Here is a 20,954-nt window from a genome sequence, read left to right on the forward strand (position 1 = left end):
CTAAAATAAAAGTTTTAGACAAATTCATAAATACAGAATGTAGAAAGAAAGTGAGAAACAGCTAGAGCTAAAAACAGATTTATGAAAATATGATGAACAATTAAACAAGAATAAATTTTAAACCTCGACACAAGATATATTTCAAAAAAATCATAAAAATGCCAAAACTGGCCTACAAATAGAAAACTTGGATAGACTAATCAGAAAGAAAGTGAAATGGTATGTGCCTCCCAGCCCACATAATTTTGCAGGTGAGTTTTATTAAATTTAAGATAAGATGAACCTCATTTTATACAAATGATTCCAAAACTTTATCTTGCTTTACAAAACTAGTATAACCTCAATTCCAATCAAGATAAAAAAATGTAAAGGCCACTCATTTTATTGCACAAATATGAAATTTGCACATCAAATTCAACAATACTTTAAAAATAGAAGACAAATTAGAATTCAAGATAATTGAACATCAGAGCGTCAATCAATGCAATGGACCAGTCACAGACTGGGTAAAGCTGCCTGTTACATAGACACAGACAGACTTTAGGGAGAAGTATTTGCTCAAGATCAATACCTGTTTATGATTAAAAAAAAAAAAAAAAAAAAAACAAGTTCTACGTAAAGTATGGAAAAGGGAGCCAAAGTAGTCCCCTTGATCTTAGCAAAGCTTCTATCAAAGATCTCCCTGAGTACATTCCCTCAAAGACCAAGAAGGCAGAGGCAGCCGCCACCACCAGCACTGCACAGCGGAGTCCCCAAGGGCCTGTCCAACAGAACAAGTCACCCCGGTATTAGGACTTGAGGAAAGGGACAAGCAAAACCGTCACTTTCTTGCATCGAGTATTATCTCCAGAGAAAAGCAAGAGAATCAAGTTAATTACTATAACTGATAAGATTCAGCATGCTCACCGGTTCCAACACTAGCTGTTTTCCTCTATTCCACAATAATCAAGTAGAAAAAAAAATTTAAGTAAGACACTTCTCACAATACCATAAAAACTGTAAAGACCTTGGAGTTAATCTTATGAAGACTGCACAAAACCTTTATGAAGAGAAAGAAGAACTAAATAAATGAAAAAGAATGGGACAACTTAAAGGTCTTGATTCTCTCCCCAAAATTAGTCTGCATATTTAGGTTCAATCAAAATTTCCACAGAACTTCGGGGAACTAGACAGAAATCTGCCTTAAATAATAGATCTTGAGTAGTTCAGGTATTTTCCAAAAGAAGAGCAAAGAGGATAAATTCAACAGATCAGAAATTGAGACCCAGTATAAAGCCACAGTCATCAAAACGGTGTGGTACCAGGGCGAGAAGAAACAAATAGTGGCCACAAGGACATCCCCAGAAACATACTCCTATTTATGGGAACTTGGAGCATGAGTGGAGACTCTCCAAGAGGGCAAACGGTATTGGAAAAACTGATTACCTACCATACAAAAATCCACTCCAAACTAAACCTTTAAATGTGGAAGACAAATGGCTATCAACTATGAGCATCTTCATGGTTTTGATTGGGAAGATTTCCTCAAACAACACTTAAGTGACATAAAACATAAGGGTAAAAACTGATATATCTTACTTTATCACAATTGAGATCAATCAACAAACAAATGAGAAACTCGAAGATGCCTGCAACAGTGAAAACTAAGGATGGATTAGCAGGTAAAATACACAAATCAACACACATTGAAAAGATACAAAACATAGGAAATCAACAAAAAGATGGTAAACCGTTCAGAGCTGGGTGAGGGGGTGCGCAAAATCCATGATCAGACAGTTTACAAAGTGAAAATCTGAAAATCTAACAAGCATAAAATTAGGTTCATAACAAGTATAACCCTTACTGTGATCAGAGAAAAATCACACAACACTCAAGTACCACTTTAAACCATCAGAATGGCAAAAAGTCTCCAGGAAGTGCTGATGAGAACGCAGGGAGAAGGATGTGGTGCAGCCATCCTGCGAAGCAAAATCCAGCAGTGCTTAGTGAAATCAAGAATACTTTTCACCCTGGGGCTCACAGTCCACTCCTGTCAGTCTCTAGCTGTCTAGAGAATCGTGTAAAGATGCCTGTGACACTGGAGTGTTAGAGGCCCTGATGGGTGCCAGCCCCAGAAAAGAAGTGGGGGCTAGGCTGGTGCTGGGGAGGGAATTGCACTGTTGAAGCCCTAGCCCGCCATGAAATGGTGTTCAGAGGCAGAGACTTTGAGCTACTTTGGTTTAGAATGAGGTCATGATGGTTTAAATGGTTAGATGAGGATGGAGGCCCCATGAAGGGGTTAGCGCCCTTATGAGGTGAGACACCAGAGAGCACCGTCATTCACTCTCAATCCCCGCTGTCCTGTGAGAACACAGCAAGAAGCTCGGGTTCTGCAATTAGGAAACCAAACCTGCTAGTACCTTGATCTTCGACTTCCCCCGCCTCCAGAGCTCTGCGTGATAAATACCTGCTGGTAAACAGCCCTCCAGTCTTCGTATTTTGTCATAGCAGCTGCCGCACACTGCGACAGGGGATTCTTAAGACAGAATCGAATGCAGCTACCATGAATGACAAGAAGAAGTTTATAGGAAGTGGCACAAATCAAAAACAATGATTAGTGAAAAGCAAGGAAAGAAAGTTTCATAGCACAATGCCATACTGACAAATTAAAACTTCTTCAACATATAAATAAGGCACATTATTTTACAAGAACACATCCTTACAAAGGCATATTAAACACATTAGAATAAGGAAAGGACTAGAGGTGGGCTGGAACAGAAAGGAGAAAAAAACTGAAGATGAATCAGAATATGCTTTGAACTAAACAGTCATTGCAGCTCATAGAGGGTAACACACACACACACACACACACACACACACACACACACACACCCATGAAGGCAAACAGAAAATAGGAATTTGGTTTTTCTTGCCCATTACACAGAAATGGCAGTGTTAAAACAATTTGATTTAAGGGCTTTGATAAAGTCAGACATATCAACTTTTTCGGAAGGGCAATCATTAACTTAATAAAACAAGAAGTTTCTAAACTTTCCAAATGATAAGGGCCTGAGTTGATAACAGCCCTGTTTCGACTCCACTAAGCCACTAAGGAGGTGAGACCGTATACCTGCGAACTGACCACAAGCACACACACACACACACACACAACTGAAAAAGACCTGGTATTTTGCTGTAACTTATGTAAGCTGTCAATTTCACTCACCATTTACACCAGCTTCTAATTATACTTAACTGAATATTAACCATTCTAATTGCTTAATGCTGTATTGGCTAGATCTGAAACAAGACAGAGAGGGACATCTGGCTTGGCAAACGGGATCCTGCTTGCTATTAGAAGAGGACTCAGCACTCACATCGTCTCATTCTCTCAGGTCGACCTTCACCCTGGACCAAAGCATTTCAAAAACATCACTTGTCTGTCCACAGGGAGCCACAGCAGTCAAAAGAAACTTTCTGTGATCTGGATTTTAAGTGTAATGTTCTGGTTCATGTTCCTGAAAGCTGGGGCAGGACGACTGCAGAACTGAGGGTCCAGAGTGCTCCCACCCTCCTGTTCCCCGTCTTCTAAATCTGCACCTGCCTGGGCTCCCCCCTGTAGATCCAAGAAGGCAGTGGCAGGTCTGGGCAGACTCTCCTGGCACAGGTCTGTGACAGGCAGGGCAGTCATCCCTGTGCCTCTCTCTTAGCAGAGATGCAGCATTTTCCCATCAGCACCTACCCCTGGCATTCCCTGGCTCTCCAGCCCAAACAAGGTGGAATGCCACATCTGTCCAGGGGAGGCACTACCAGGAGTAGTTCAGAACAACTTCAAGTCCAGCAGGGAAAGGACCCTTGCTGGTCAGCAAAGAAGGCAGGCGGGTAGTGGGGAGGAGAGACATCAGGTGGGAAAGCAACAGTCTGTTCTCCTCTCAAACTGCTCTGCAGCCTGTCCACAAACCCATGTGTAGTAACAGAGGTTCAAAAGGGAGGGCAATCCCGCCACATGGGAACCCCAGGAGTCAGGGGGAGAGAACAGGATAAAAGCTTGGGGGTTAAAATGAGCACCTTAGAGAACTACCAGAAGTTACACATAAGAGTAAGAAAGTAACAGACTCAAGAAGTTACACACACACCTCCTGAACACCCAGGAAAAGGAAAACATCCTTTCATGCAAAGCCCTGCACACTGATGTTCATAGCAGTGTTATTCATAATAGTTCCAATGCCAGTCAGTGTCTGAGAGGATAAACAAAGTGCTGGGCATCTATACCATATTATGAAGCCACATAGAGGGATGAGCACTAATGCCTTCTGAGAAGGGTGGATAACCTTCAAAACGTGCTGAATGAAAGAGACCAGACACAAAAGGTCATACACTGTGTGAGGCCATTTATACAAAATATCCACAACAGGCAACTCCACAGAGATGGACCACAGATGTGAGGCTGGGGTGCGGGGAGTGGCTGCTGCCTGCTTCAGGGCTCTTGTGGGAGTACTGGAGATGTCCCAGAACTAGAAGGCAGTGATGGTTGCTCCATAGCTTGAGTATAATAAATGATATAGGGCCTCCCTGGTGACGCAAGGGGTTAAGGCGCAACCTGTGAAGCTAGCCACAGCCACTGCAGCACAAGTTCGATCCCCGGGCAGGGAGGTACCCACATGGCGCAGCAGACCTCTCCTGACTCGCCCACTGCGCCCCTCAGCAGTGTATTTTGGTCAGTCTGCCTGTTCTGCTCCCCACTCTGTCTCTGGTGAATCCTCCCACCCTCCGCACCTCTGGCCTGTCTCCCAGTTCTTGTATGCATAAATAAATAAATCTTTAAAATAAATAAATGATTTTTAAAGAGTAAGATGGTGAATTTTATATGAATTTTATCTTAAAAAGTAACAGAACAGAGAGCACTGAATCAAAGGAGCCACTCTGCACCAAGACAGCATGTTCAACAGGAAAAAACTTTTTCTGAGTACTACATACCACTGAGCCACCTCCCCGCCCCGCAAAAGATTTTCGATTCTATATTCAAATATTTCCAAGTTCCATACTTCCATTAAAAATAGAAAATCCGCAAGGCGATCAGCATTCTAACCAACCTAACCCAAATACCCGCCTCAGCCGAGCTCCAGAAACAAGGCCTCCTTCACCAGCACAGCTCGCTGTGTGCTCCCAGGAGATGCTGGGAGGCAGCATTAAGAAAACCTCTCTGGTTTCAGATGTAAAGATCGGTTTTTTGAAAAGATACTCCGAGTCTCTCAGATAAATAAAATAAAAAGGAGGCATCCTGAGGGAACAGGACACTGGCCACACGTGAACTCCACATTTTCAAGTGCATCCCGAGAAGCAACCCGGAAGAGCAGCTGGATGGCAGGTGTGTCTGCAGAATAAGGATGGGCAGGCTGCCAGTCTTGCAGGGACAGAAAGGGAGGGCCCAGTCACCCCACCTCGTGCAAACACTGCACCCGCATTTTGGGACAGGCTACGTGGCATTCCCCCATCAGAGCAGATGGGCGCACCAGCTTTAGGGCCGGCAGTCAAGCTGGGTGCACATTTCTTAGTAAGATCCCCTCCTCCTAAGTCAAAATATAACTGCAGCTATTTGCAGTTGATGTAGACATTCTGGGAAGTTCACAAACTCAAAGCTCCATCTTGGGGTCAGTTGGGCAGCTTGGTTTTCTGGAATAAATACTGCACAGTGAGACATTTTTAAACCTGGCTTCCACATTCCTCTTTCACCCCAAGGTAGTTCTCACACCTCTTCCTCTGTAAACCAGCTGTCCTGTTCCTGAACCTCCGCACATTCACTCGAATGCAACCTCCCTTCCTCCAGATCCCAGAGAAAACAGAACTGCATGATAATACTGCTTCCCTCAGGCCACCTAAACTTAACTTTCCTAACAGGAGTCCTCCTCAGCCTGCAAACAAGTTTGAGGCTTTGCATCCTAAAACAACCCTTCCTGCACACTGTCACCCGCCCTTCGCTTCCCTCCCTGCACTTCCCACTCGTCTCACACCTCAGTGTATCCCAAAGAACTGCTCCTGGCGGGGTGGGGGCAGCCCAAGAAGCAGCAGGCCTGACCTGGGTGCAGTTCACATGCTCCACAGGCTGCGGCCATCCCGAGCCAGCAGGCATGACCCCCGCCCCCCAGCAGTACCTACCTGACTTGCCACCAGGTATCACACCATTAGTCATTGTAATTGAAGCTTAACGTAATTAATTACATAATTTTGAAGTGTTCAAGTTTAATTCCATTAAAATTACATCACGAAACTGGGGAATTACAAAGGGTTGCTGACAAAAAGCAAATAGGAATGAATAGAGAAACTCTAGGTTGACTCCACAAACATCTGAGTCACACCCAAACCTCCAGTACGGAGCAGTCACCCCACTGCTTTTAATAAACCCGTGGGGACCAGTCAGGCGTCCATGTGCACAGGCCACCTCTGAAAGGGCCAGTGCTGGGGGCCAGTTATACCAGCCTGCTGAGCGTCAAGTGCTCTCTGAAACCACTCCTCCGGGCTGGGCATCCTGACCCTTCCCAGTCTGTTTCCTCTGCTGATTCCTGCCTCTCAAGTGGCCAGTGCAAATGCCCCTCACCCCATGACCACCACCACCCAGGGACCCCCTCCCTGGCCCCAGGGTCCACCCTAAGATCCCCCCTAGCCCAGGCCCTCTCCATGTCTCACTGCTGGCACTTCCATTTTTCACTACCCCTCCTTCTACCATCTGGTCAGGAGGTCATAGGGGGTTTCCACAAGGATCCTCCTAAACACAAATCTGAATGCTGAGTTCTCACTCTTCAATTTAAAAAGCAGTATTTCTAAGGCCTTCAGAACACAGCCATCCCTCTGGGGCTCTGCTGGAGGGCCTGCTGTCTGCTCTGGTGGAGCACTGGGTACCTGCACTCTGTAATTTAGTTACTCTGGTTCCCCTGCTAGAATGTAATAGCCTTGAGGGCAGGGATTTCCTGCTGTCTGATCATTAGAACATCTCCTGGAAGCAGTGCCTGTCCAGGGAGAGGAAACAAGTCAATGGAGTAAATAGCCCAGGCCCACTTGTCTCAAGCCGGCCCTGCCCTGCCCTGCCCTGCCCTGCCCTGCCCTGCCCTGCCCTGCCCTGCCCTGCCCTGCCCACACAGGCACCACCGCCCTTTTAATGTGACACTCAAGGAAACTCCATGTGCCCTGCAAGACAGGGGCTTAGTCCCCTTGGCACCCCAGGGGCTTGAATGGATCCAGTACCACAATCTGACACCACAGAGACACATGGGGTGAATGAATGCATGAACGAATGGCCCCAACAGCCTATGGAAAAATCAGTCATTCCAAAAGCAAGCAAAGTCGCAAAACAACGTCACTCAAAGATGCTGCATTAGTTCCAAAACCAAACATCTCTATGTATATTTCCTTTTTAAATTGTAACTTCATTAAAAAACAAGCTGTATTATCACAAAACTTGGGCATGCAAAGATATCATCAGAATCCAGGGCTGCCTAAACGCTCAGCTTTTCCATGATAATTCCTTGAGGAAAATAAGCTAAGACCTAAGGAGTGTCATCCAACAAGGTGCCCCCTCTCAGGTCCCCCTGAGAGCCCTCTGAGAGGCAGTCTCTTACTGACCACACCCCAAGTGCCTTCACCCATTTTGCTTTGAAAACAAAACCCTGTGGCCAGTGCTTTGCGGTGATATGCAGTGAATCCCTCACTTTGGGGCTCTATCACTAAGGGCTGACTGAAGTCTCCGACCAAGGGGGAGGCCCTAGAAAACGCCTCAGATCCAACAAGGTCTCATCCGCAAGGTGTCCACATCACAGGTTTTATTTTAACCTCCAGATGCTCACATCAAGTGACTCAGCCACCCCTCAAGCTGCTCAACTTGGGTGGCCTGTGGACGTGGGCCCCGTCTGACTGGCCCCCACGGCCGCATCATGACGACCCCACCTCTTCAACTGACCCAGGCTCGGGGGCAGCAGGAAACACATGGACTGCTGCCCCGAGACCTGGGTGGCCACTTCTACTGGCCTTAGCTTCTCCCTCTCCCACGGGGACTGTGTCTCCTCTATGGGGCTGGAGTGGGGATGACAGGAAAGAAATCAAGAACCTAAACCAGCACGTGCCCACAATTCATACGCAGGGAATGATAGCTGGCAATGTATTTAAAAAAAAAAAAATTTTTTTTTTTAAGCTTCTGTCTTGTCACCAGTTGACATAAAACCAGCTTCAGTAAGTAGAGTCCACACTAGGAGCAATGCTTCCTTTTCTTCTCCCTCTTGCTGGCGAGTCACAGCGGTTCTAGCTCCAGAACTGGGCAAGTTAGTTCTTCAGCCCTCCCCACCTCTCAACCACCAACCAAATCGCAAACAAATCCTTGACAGATTTCAAACCAGGTCTCAACCCAGCCCCTACACCTTAACATCACCTTGTCTACTGAGCCTCACCACTCCTTCGCCCCGGGGCTCAGCCCTTGAATTCCCACCAGTCCCCCCAAATCCCACATAGTCCAGCAGAAGGAGCACACCCTCTTCCCTTACCTGGAGTAACTCCTCTCCCTCCTCCCTGCCCCTGTGGAAGCCAGGCCCATCCCCCTATCAGTCACCCACAGGGGAGCAGGGTCTCTGACTCCTCTTGGCCCCCTCTCAGTAAAGTCCTGGCAGCCCTCACTTCTCCAAATCCATGCAAATGCCTGTGCAGCCAGACAGTGACGTCACCTCGACAAAAATATCCTAGGTACTTTCTTTGTAAATGAAGAAGCAGAGAAAGCACGCAGGCTGTGAAGGGCATGGCTCTGCAACAGGGCTGGCCAAAGCCTCTGTCCGGATGCACACCTGACCCCCCCCCAGGACACTGTCTGGGGGACGCGAACAGTTGAGAAATTTCTTCAGGTGCTGATACCCAGAGCCTTCCTTTCTTGCTACTCTCTGCGCCTGTGTTGGTATCTGATTGTTATAATATGGACTTTCAGATGGGGAAGGTTCCTCCCAAGCAGGCTGTGAGCAAAGAATAAATCTCTGTCAAAGAATCGTTCTGCCCAATTCCATTTTTTAAGATGTGATATTTTTATGTTTTATGTGCCACAAATACAATTATATATATCTCAGTCAATGTATATGTCACTTTGCAAAGAAGGAATTTAATAAATAGGAATGGAAAGGAAATTCATGTTCTACCAGTGCGCACCTACCAACAGCTACCTAAACAAAGCCATTTTAATATAACCTACCGATCTTTCGTAACGCTAGAAAGAATTTGGCTTGCACTCTTAACTAGCTGAAATGAGTCCTAGATCAGCACACACAGACCTGCCCCCTTAAGAGTCCCTCCACTGGGTGCCACAGCAGAGGGCAGATCAACAGCAGGCGTGTAACCACTGAGGGGGAAGGCAGGGGCGCTGAGTGCAAGGTAGGTCAGAAGCTACAGTGGGGCTGAGTAATCAGAAACACCAGAAGAGGGAGCTGGGTATTCAGACAAGACCTGAGACCCCAGAGACCACCAGCCACCCCAACTGTTCTCCTGAACCTTCTCTCTCAGGCACACTTCTCCTCTAGGGGGCTTTCCCAGGGTGCCAACCCAGCTCTCAGCCCACAGCTGTCACAGCCAAATCCCATCTGCCCCGTCCACTTCTGCCCACAGAAGGCTGCCCACCTCTCCAAGGTAGGCACCAGCACCACCCTATTCTGCATCACCAGTGCCGGGTGCACAAGGGCATCCATGGAGAATGGTCACAAATCAGCAAAGAAGTAGGGGGTGAAATTAGGCCTGATACTCCAATGTGCAAAGGGAGGATAAGGGAGTTTCCCAAATTGAGCACGATCCTGGGATCCATCTAGGTGGAGCAAAAGGTTTAGGCAAGGTAGAGAAAACCCTAAGGAACTCTGTCTGCCAGCCTAAAGAATGTGCTCTCGATTCTGTGCCAAAGTGAGCCACTGTGGGTGTTTAAGGAGAGGAATGACATGATGAAATCAATGGTTTGGGAAGATTAATCTGGCAGTCACATCCATAGTGGACTGAGACCCGCTCCAAATGAACAATTCTGAAATGAGTAGAGAAAGCCTCCAAACTCAGCACTTGTGTATTCGAAAGATTTGGCTCTCACATACAACAAGCAGCCCCCAAAAATAACTGCATACACATACACAAAAGATTTATTAAAGTATCAGCGTGTTTTAAAATGACAGCATAATTACATACCAACACAGAGCAACGTAAAACAATCACAAACCACTTCTCTTCCCTGACAGTGAAATTCCACCATAACTGGCAATATCCTTCCTCTCCCAACCAAACGTCAATGCTGACAAACTTGGGGTGCCAGGGCTGGGAGGGGGGATGACTGAGAACTCCTTCTGGGAAGGCCAGCCATGCCAACTTGCCAACTGTGCAGTGCTGCTCTCCAAGGTGAGTGGTCACCAGGCCCAGGCCACCTCACTGGCCCTCTGTGCTCGCTGGTGACAATGAGGTCCCTGGAGGACCCAGTCACTTGGATGGAGAGACAAGCTGCTGCCTGGGCTTCCTGTCTGGCTCCCAGGACCCGCTCACATACAGAAGCATGACTCCAACCTGCCCTTGGCCCCTACTTGGCAGAAAGCGGCGACAGCACGCAGCATTATGTAAGGAAGCAGTGAGCAGAGGTATAGCTGAATGAAGCAACTCCAGCAAAGTCATGCTTCTATGCTCATTCACAGGAATGCTCCTCTGCTCAGCTTTCTGTTTCATATGCTGCTGTGTGAACAGGAAGGGACGATGGAATTTGATTTGCAGGTCTACTCATTAATAGTTACAGTTTCTATAGGTTGGTGACTCAAAACCTTTTCCCCTTAAAAGGCTTGTGTTCTGTAAGTAACTGCCATCTACATGCTCCGGGAGGACAGAGCAGAACAATGAGAGACAGAAATAATTCACTGTACGCGGAACTGTATGGGTTCACATTCTAGGTCAACTACCATGGTGAAAAACAGAAAATAAAGGATATGTTTTACCATTATCTGCCACACCTTTCAGAATGATGCAAAAGTGGTGATAGGAGCAACAGAATGTTCCTATTTCAGAGTAGGAGAAAAAGTCTTCCAAATCTAATCAAAAATTAAATGTACAATTCCCTCCAGCAAGAATTTTATTTTTAATTTTCATTTACATAGTATCTTTCTTCCAAGAATCTCAAAATAATGGAACTCCACAAATACTTTTTTAAAAAAAATACCAGTTGTCAAAACAAAGGAGGGGACAGGCTTGGCAGGGCGGGAGCTCAGAAAGGGGCAAGAAAAGGCAGGTAGTGGGACAGGAGGTACCTGGGGCGGTAGCACCCAAGTGAGGCTGTGCCAAGAGCCCTTGGCCTGGGGCTGTTGCCCAGGGGCCTTGCTTAAGTTTGCAGCTTCAGGCGCTTCAAGGAAAAAACTTACCCTTGGCATCATTTACTAGCTTAATCAAATGACTTTCTCCTAAGTACAATTTCTCCTCAAAAACTGAGGAAAAGGTAGCAAAAAAAAAAACCAAACAAAAAAAAAAAAAAACCAACCCCTCAAGGTCCCAAGTAATCTCTGAACCAAGTGACTTCATAAAAAGTGACTTCATATTCTTTTTGATCTTAAAAGCATAAAAATGTTAGAAAATAAAATATTAACAGTTTATCGGGAGAAAGACTCACTCTTTAAGGAAGACTGATTTGCTTTCAAGAGGAAATTGAGAAGAAGCTTGCAGTGGTTGGGTATTTTTGTTTTGTTTTGTTTTTTTACAGCTGGGTGGACAAGATCTGAATGTCTCACATTTAGCAAAAGCTGTCAACACCCAAATAAAATTTTAATGACAGTAAGACTGGCATTCTATTTCTCACAATTTTGCAATGTTCACTTAAGAAAGAGCTAATTTGTCAATTTGTTTTTCCCTTAACCAAATTTGGAGCACCTAACTACCATATATAACTTTTTTTTTTTTAAAGATTCATTTATTTATTTATTTATACAAGCACTGGGTACAGCCAGAAGCATGGAAGGGTGAGAGAATTCACCAGAGCCAGAGGGGAGAGCAGAAGGCAGATGGACGAAGTACACTGCTGAGGGGAGCAGCGGGCGGCAGGAGAGGTCTGCGCACCATGTGGGACCCTCCAGGGATCGAACCAGTGCTGCAGAGGCTGCAGGCAGCTTCGCAACCCAGCGCTCAACCACTGCGCCACCAGGGAGGCCCGATAAATAACTTTTTAAAAAAGCATTAACTGCTTTTATCTGTAGAATAAGCCAAATAGATAGCTTTAAGAAAACAGGGTTCATGCTGCCATACTAGGGGTAATCTAACACCAGGAAAGAACAAGCTTCAGAATAAGATCTGGCAATTTACTCTGACATTCGCTTCATAAATCAGTCAAAACCATCCAGGATTTTGATAGTCGCTGACTGAGTGGGCCACGGGCAAGAGCCACCAGGCCTCGGGTTCTCTCGCCGTCTCTGTGTTTCATGAAGGTGTGGACACTCTGCTGGTAATCCCAACCCGTTTTCACAAATGCTGCAGTAAAAGCAAGCAGAATCTAGTCTGTTTCAGTCAAGACGACCCTCCTTCCAGGCAATCTTTCCAGATGTTCTTCAGCATTTGTGGTGATCCGTAGAGGAATGAGGACTCCCCTGCTCACGCCTTCCCAGTCACCATTTGATGTTGCTACTGAGATGTAACCTAGGGAAGGGATGAGGGGGTTCCTCTGGGCTGGAATCTGTACCAATCCTGTTTGTGGAACCTCCTGAACTGCTCATGGACCATGGCTGTACTAAACACAAAATTCTGTGGCTGCCCCGGGCCTTGAGCAGTAAAGAAAAGCCTTCAGATTTCAATGAAGAAATTCACAGCATTTTTTTTTTCTTTTTTCAGTGTGCACGAACATCATCCTATCAGGATTTAATGACAGCAAGAATGAGGGTTATATGTATTTTTTTAAGATTTATTTATTTCTGCACACAAGAACTGGGGTGTAAGCTAGAGGTGCGGGTGATGAGAGGATTCACCAGAGACAGAGCGGGGAACAGAACAGGCAGACTGACTGAAATACACTGCTGAGGGGAGCAGCAGGTGAGTCAGGAGAGGTCTGCTGCGCCAGGTGGATAGCTCCCTGGCCAGCCAGGGATGGAACTCGGGCTGCAGTGGCTCTCTGCAACCCCTGCGCCACCAGGGAGGCCCTAGGGTTATTTTTATTAGAGGGTTGTTTACTTTTCAAAGGAAAGGTTCTTGATGGACTTTGCAACAAATTAGCTATCTTTCTGAAAGACTTGTTTGCCCTCATTATGTCTTTTTAACTGTGTCATATTATGTGATGAGGGCAGCACACACATTCTTGTAAAAATCTCTAAATCACAACCCAGGTGCATTTGTCCAGGTGCTTCAAAGTTGCTTCAGGCACATTTCTCCCCTTCACCACAGGTGCCCCTTCAATCCCTGGTAACTTCCTGCAGGGACATCCCCTGAAGGCTGAAGACTGCTCTTCTACCAACTTTCTCAGAAGACAGATGAGAAGCAGAAGGACTGATTACAGCTCTGCAAGCCCAGAAGTGTGACAGGACCAACTGCTCAGTACAAATCTTAGCTGTCTTCAATAAAATCAACAGCTAAACATCAACCAAAACTTGGTTCATAAACAGATAGCAACACCAGAACTTTGAGGAACACAGATCAAAAACCAGAATAGGAAAAAATGACTTACACAATTCAGAGGGCCTCTCCATTAATATTTTATTAAAACTGCTCCCCGAAACCTGTGGGGAGTTCCCCTCAGGTGGTGAGGGGGGGTGCTATCTAAGCTTACATTACTAATGCAGAACTTTTAGGGAAAGTAGTTTCTCTCTAAATTCTAAATCATTACCCAGATATAATAAAACGTATCCAAATGCTCGTGTCATTAATGTTTATTAAATCAGAAATCACAAATGAATTTGCAACTCTGTACTATAAGTCATACGATACAGATATTAAGCGGCTAGTCTAATCACGCCATTAAAGTTTCCTTTTCACTCTACAACTCGCACACTGGTGGCTCTCCAGAGCATCCAGGTATATGAAGGCAGCCTCTTCCTAGGACACCAGCACAACTGGAACATCCAGGTAAACAGCAATCTGAGATATCCTGGGCCCCTCTTCGCATAGCTTCAACAAAATGAGTGGCCCCAGTAAAAAGTGTCTATGCTTCACTATAGTAAGATTCAAACACAGGATTCCAAGAATTCCACCTGTTTCCAATTAAATCCCAAAATTGCTTGAGTGTTTAAACTGCATTCACTTGCTACTTATACAAAACAATTCTTCCGGGGTTTTTGAACATTTTAAGTATGTTAAAATAAGATTAAAGGTCTAGTTTAAACAATCAAGAGGCAGGGGAATTTCAGCTGAAACCAAAACTATCTCTCCGCAGCCATAATGCAAAGCTTCAGACAAAACAATAGGATAGATGCATGAATTTCTATCTTTGATAATTACATGTAAAAAAGTGCCTTTCGTTAGGGAAGGCAATGTTTTTTAAGTCATACATTAAATGATTTGAAATAGGTTTTTAGGTAATGCATAAAGTACAATGTTTTATGTCAGATTAACTTTTATCCTAACTTGTAGGTAGCATTTGTTACAATCCTTCAGATGCACCTGTCTTTTAAAAATGTGAAATGTACATGAGGCCAAATGGGTGAACTATATAAAATGGAAGCATGGGTAGGAATTTGGCCAAGTTCTATTGGTTTTTTTTCCACACAATTAATTTCTTTTTTAAAAAGTATACAAGTTTCCTCTAACAAATTTGTCCTTCCTTCATTTCACTGTGGATGTTACTCTGGCTTTATAAATGAGCTGACACGAATATGGATTTTCTACTTCCAGCCTTGTTTTCTCTCCTAAGACACGGAATGTGAGCACAGCCTCAGGAGCAGTTTTGATTGTTGACTGCTACAGGTAGACCCAGAGGGGAGTTCAAATGAGGAAGTTTCCTCCCATTCAGGCTGTGAGCACAGTCAAAGAATAAATCTCTGTCAAAGAAACATTCTGCACAGCTCCCGCATAAACCCCAGCGGGGTTGTTTTAATTGTACACAACAGGGCAGAGGACTTTTTCAACAGCCAGTAAAGGTTCTCAGGCTCCATCAGCCCATCAGACATCATTTTTAAGGTTAGCTCAGTGGATTAGGAGGGAATAACTCCTGAGGGGATTGGCGATTTGTCCCCCTTTCCAACTTTCTCAAGGAGCAAACTACTGGCAGGAGAAATGTACAACTGGGGAGGCGGGCAAAGGGGGTCTCGATGGACCCAGCTGTATCAGGAGCTGTTGCATAACTCCATCCCTTCACTGACTTGCACTTTTTAAAAAATGCCTACACACAGTTTCAGACAGAAAAAAAAAAAAAATTTAATTGATAATGTGACCCCTTCTCTCATCTAATCCCAAAGACACCAGCACTGAAAGAACCAAGAACACCGAAGAAAAAAATAGACAGCAGCAGTACAGAAAACCTAGATTTGTTTACTCATTGCTTCATAAAGGCTACTAGGAGGGCTATATATTTCAATCAAAATATCATACTTCTTATGGGGAATGGCTGGTAACATACATATTTCCATAACAGAAGAAAATAAAGGCAACCAGAAAAAGGACTTTTGGCAAAAATGAAATTGTTTTATTTTGAAAAAGAGAAAAACATTTAAAGATTACTTTTGCAAAGATTATGTAGAGAACACAGTCACCATTCAGGAATAATGCCCCAATGGGGAGCCAGTCACAGGCAGGCCCCATGCCCAAAAGCTATACTAACACACAGCGTTACATGAGCTTGTTTTAGAAAGTGTCCTCTTTTCAAACTTGTGCTTAAAAGGTAAATTTATACAGTGGTGTTTTTCTTATTTTTAAAAGAGACTTTTTTTTTAAACAAATCTGGGATAGGATAAAAACTTGTCCAACTAGTCTTAGCAATGAAACTTCCATATCACAAGCTTTTGGGACTAAAAAAGAAACGAAATTGGACTCAATCTTCAGAAACTCTTCCCAAGGCGGCTTCGGGACAGAAAGCGGAAGGACAAGAACACCGCAGCCCTGGCTTTCGGCATAGGGGGAGAGACCCCTCAGATCCAGGGACTCACTTACGCTTCCAGCTCCGAGCTAGGGCCAGCTGAGCCCCAACCTCTTCTCTAGCGAGTGGCAAGGCCACAACCAGCAGTGGGCTCTGCAGGCAACCCCATCTCAATGCGTGGGGTTCTGCAAAGTTGACAAGAGTCTGAAACTAATGAATTCTCTCTCAAAGGTTTTGTCTCACTGGCTCACTTGGTGTCTGTGGGAATAGAGATGACACTAAACCAGATAACTCAAAGGGCCTCCTCAGGACAGGGAGATAGGCCCTATGTTGAAGTTCAGCATTCCACAGTCAACTGAAGTTGATGAAGGGACAATACAGGAAAACCATCTAAGGACAAGCTGTTACCTACCGGCCCATTAAAGAGAATGATGCTCAGACAAAGGGTTTTTGTTTTGTTTTTTTTTAATTCAAGAACAAATGTTAAAATTCATTCACATAAACTGACACGGAAACTTTGCCCTGGGTCCTGGAGTTACAGTTAAATGTCCTCACGAGACCCTGTGTGTGTTGGGGTGGGAGCGCTGGAAGAGCTCACAAAATCTTCTAACTCTAGAAAACAAACACATTTCGCAGGCAGTTTTGCCAGAATGCTTAAAAAAGAACCTTCATTGATATTAAGGTAGAATGCCACATTTAGGAAGACAAGGGGGGGGAAATATTAAGGTTTGTCTCTTAAAACTCCACAACGGGTTTTACAGTAAGCACAGGAATTAAATTATGGTAAAAGGGAGCTATTTTTACTAAAACAGGGTAGACCAATTTATCAAAAATGCCATTCGGCTGTGTTCATTACACTCAGGAATCTAATTTACACAATAGACACTTTGGAGTAATCTATTTTAGTCAATAAATACTCAAACTCCTTTAAGTTTTAATCTTATCGGAAATACATATTTCACATAGTCTTCTTCCTAGTTAAGCGAGAATTTTGAAGAAATTTCATAACGACTATGAGTCGGCTTTATCGTTCTTACGTAGGCAACGGCAGAAAACAAGCATATACAATTAAAGTTGTCAGACTCCATTTATATGTTTTAATCCAATCGGCTTCGCTGCCTGCGAGCCTGCAACCGGAGTCGATCTGCTCTCCTCTAAGTACTGCAGGTCACTATCCCCAGTCCTGCGGCTAGCAAAGTTCGGCCAAGTTTACCTTCAGGCGCACCTGAGAGCCGGGAGCCGCAGCCGTACCCCAGGGGCACTGCGGGACATCCCCCTCCCGGGGTGCCACGCTACCCTGTACCCTTCAAGTCGCAGACCACCCACCCGCCCGCCCGCCCGCCCTCCCTCCCTGCGCTCACGGAGCTCACATGCCGCTCACCTTCAACTTGGCTCCAGCTACGCACAACATCCACCTGGCAGAGTCCCGGGGCTGTCCAGGAGCCGTGAGCGCCGAGCTGGCACGTTCCGGGCAGACCCCGAGGGCACGCCGCTCCTCAGGGTGGGGGGCGGCCGGCAGGAACGCGCCCCCTGGACGCGGCGGCTCGGGCACCGAATGGGGAGCCCCGGCACACTCTCTCGGCGGCGCCCGGGGCTCGGCGCGCGGACCCGCGTCCGGCACGCAACAGTCCAGCCGGGCCCCCTGGGCTTTGCTTTCGAGAGCCCGACCCAAGAAGGCGTTTCGCGGCGGCCCCGCCGCAGGTTCCATTGCGCCCTCCGACCCCACCGGGCGGGCAGGACTCCCCAGGAGGGCCTCAGGAGCGGGGCGGGCGGGGTACCGGGGGCCGCACAGACAGGCGGCGGGGAGCAGGCGCCCCGGGGCGCAGCGCCGGGCCTAAGCCGGGGAAAGTTGCCGCTCTCCGCCCGAGCCGGCACCCGCGCCAACGGACGCTCGCCGGGGCCACCGGCTCCGCGCACGGGGCGCCCCCGCCGCCCCTCGCAAGTTTCCCCAAAGCGCCCCTACCCGGGTCCCTGGCCGCGGGGGGCCCGGCCCGCGCCACTTCGCACGCACACAAAAGAGCGGGGCGGCTGCGGGGTCCGCGGGTGGCCCCGGGGCGCCCGCCCGGACGTAAACAAACCCCGGGGTCCGCGCGGGGCGCCGGGCGCGAGAGCGGCGGCGCGGCCCGCACCGTTGACAGCCGGGGACGGCGACCCGGGCGCGGGCCGGCCGGGGAGCGCGGACGCCCGGCCGACCGGCCGGTCACCCGCCCGCCTGGCCGGAGCCGGGCCGCGCCGCCGCCGCCGGTGGCCGCTCTGACCCTCCCCCGAGCCGGCGGCACCACAGCGCCACCAGCCCCAGCTCCGCCGCGCCGGCGGCAGCGGCGGCGGCTCCTCCTGAGAGGCAGGCGCTTCACCCCCCACAGCAACTCCCCACAAACTTTCCCGGGGAAGACGGCGGGCCGGGGGCGCGGGGCGCGCGGTCGGGCGCCGCCGCCGGGCCGCAGCCCCCTCCCGGCGCAGCGCCCTCCGCCGCCGCCGCCCGCCGCCGCCGCCCCCCGCCCGCGCGCGCGCCCCGCGGGCCGCCGGGGCCGCCCCCTCCCCGGTCCCGCCGCGGCGGCGGTGGCGACGGCGGCGCAGGGCCGGGGGGGCGCCCGGGGTGGGGGCAGACACCAGGGGCAGCGGTGGCGGCGGCGGCTCCCGGCGCCATCTTGGGCTGATCGATGAATTGAACAAAGAGGATCAATTTCTGATCAAGCGAGTTATCAATGGGGGCCGGGGAGCGAGAGGGACTTGTCCCCGACTCGGCCCCGCTTTCCCCGGCACCCCCTCCTCCCCGCCGCCGCGGCCCCCCGGCGGCCGGGCAGCCCGGAGCCCCGGGGGAGGCCGCGACCGCCCGCAGCCCCCACCCCCGGGCGAGAGGCCGAGCGAGGAGAAGCCTGACCTGCAGCTGCTGTAAATCAAAGCGCTTCCAATATTGAAACATCGATCCCACATTGGCCGCCATCTTGAGACATATTGAGACGGAGTGAGAGGCTGATAGAGAGGGGGCTGGAGTTCAGGAGCCGCCAGGAGGCAGCAGGCGGGCGGCGCCAAAACCCGGCCTGGAGCCGGCCGCCGCCGCCGCCACGGAGGACGCGGACTCCTCCTCACGGCGCCGCCGCAGCCATGGCGAGCCCGAGCCGGAGCCGGAGTCGGAGCCCGAGGGCGCGGCGGCCGCCGCCGGCCTGGCGCGCGCGGCCCCTTCCCCCGCCCTCGGCGCGCGGGCGCCCGGCCCGCGACCCCCGCCCCTGCCGGGCCCCCAGCCCCAGCGGACGGCGGCGGACGCCGGCCCGGCCCCGAGGGGGCGCTGGAGGGCGGCGGGAGGGACGCCTCGGGCCCGGGAGCGAGGTCGGGGGCCCGGCTCACCTGGGGCGGATCTGGGGCCCCGGGGGGCGCGGGCGGCGGCCGAGCGCCGCGCGTCGGAGCCCGGGCTGGGGGCCGCCCGCCGCGTCTGGCCGGGCGTCCCCGCGCGCCGCTGGCGCTCGCCCTCCAGCCGGGAGCCCTGCGCGCGGAGCCGCGGCGACCACCTGCCCGAGCCCGGAGCCGCCCGGCCCCGGCCCACCGCAGCCGCGAGCGCGCGGGGTGCGTCGACGGTCGGCGCCCGCTGCCCGCCTGGGGCACGCCGCGGGCCTCGGACTCCGAGCCGGCTGGGACCCGCGCGCCGTGCTGGGGGGAGTGGACCTGGGGAGACCAGCTCCGACCCTCTGGTCGTTGCACATGTTAATGACAGACCCCGTGGCCGCGCGGGCCCCTCGCCGCACCGCAACGTGCCGCGATTCCCGTGGCCAGGGCCGGGGGTCCGCGGGCCCGAGGGGCCGGACCAGCCCGAGCCGGGCCCGTTCAGGCCACCACAGGAAAGGTCTGGGAGCCCAGTCCGTATCCCCCCGCCTGGTCGCCGCGGAGCAGCCCCAGAAACTTCCTGCAGTTTAGACACCTCGGCTTTCACGCCTCTGGGTGCAGAAACTTGGAAAGTGTGGGTGCTCTGGTCACAGAAAATATGGTCCCTCGTTTTCAGAAATACTAACGTTTCAGCCGAAAAGTAAATTCTCTTTGATTACTTTCTTCGCAGAAAACTGGCAAAAGCACACGTTTTACGGTCGTCATCTTTAATTGATTATACACACACGTGTGAGTTCGGCTTTCCAGGAGGAATACTGTACTTTGACTCTCCCGCACTTCATTTAACGTGTAATTAGTTAAAACAAATCCCCAAATTCCTTAATCTTGAAAATTATATGTAAATAAAATCTGTATGGAATACACAATAAAACATGTAAGTGGATTATAATTGCTTTGCAACCGAGTTCGAGGATTTAGCGCTGATCGTTGGAGGCACCTCAGCGTTTTGGAAAGAACGGACAGGAAAGGAAAGCCCCCCCAGACTGAGAGAGCACACGCGCCCCCAGGTCTCGCCCCGCGGACCTGGCGCCCCGCGTGTGTCAACGCGCGTCTCCCGAGGTCTGGGGCGGGGTCCCCCCGTGTCCGCACCGCCGCCCGGACCAGCAGAAGGAGCAGGAGGCGGGCGGGGCAGGAGGGCCCGTGGGGACCCTGGGTCCCAGATGGCGGGACGCCGCGCCAGGCAAGGGCACTATGGACTTCCCGACGCCGAGCGCCGCCCGAGCGTGGGGCGCCGGAGCCCGCGCGCACAGTCGGCTGGCGGCCGCGCTGCAGCTCCGACCGCGCCGCCCAGTAGAGGGCAGCGGCGCCACGACACTGGCGGCTCCTGGTCCCCGCCCACGTGCCCACCCGCGCGCCCCGGCCCCCCGCGCCTGGCCACGCCCTGTCCCAGAGACAGGCCCCGGGCGGGAAACGGCGTTGCCACCTCGGGCCGTTCGGCGCCTACGTAAGGCCACAGCTGGACTCCTCTCCGCACCCACACTGAGGGGGACTGGGGCGGGGGTGCGCCCTCCCCTGCTGTTGGTGTGGTGGCGGCCAGTCGAGACCTCGGAATTATCCTAAAAGTGGCGAGACAAATAAAATG

At 49.9% G+C, this 20,954-nt stretch overlaps 1 protein-coding gene across 17 annotated transcripts in view; it reads right to left on the reverse strand.

Moving 5' to 3' along the window:
• CUX1 (cut like homeobox 1) overlaps positions 1-18,938 on the reverse strand; it is a gene marked incomplete at both ends in the record, with an annotated part of 322,665 nt that extends 303,727 nt beyond the window's left edge. For 12 of the 17 annotated variants that reach the window (XM_084251633.1, XM_084251632.1, XM_084251634.1 and 9 more), the window contains one exon: positions 18,876-18,938. In XM_084251633.1, the coding sequence (XP_084107759.1) occupies positions 18,876-18,938 (63 nt within the window). Of the gene's footprint in view, positions 1-17,375; positions 17,703-18,875 lie in introns of those variants that run through there. The other 5 variants (XM_084251637.1, XM_084251636.1, XM_084251635.1 and 2 more) reach the window with 3 other exon arrangements.
• Between the last annotated feature and the right edge of the window lie 2,016 nt (positions 18,939-20,954).

The sequence above is a fragment of the Talpa europaea genome (assembly GCF_964194135.1).
Source record: "Talpa europaea genome assembly, chromosome: 12".
Lineage (NCBI taxonomy): Eukaryota > Metazoa > Chordata > Mammalia > Eulipotyphla > Talpidae > Talpa > Talpa europaea.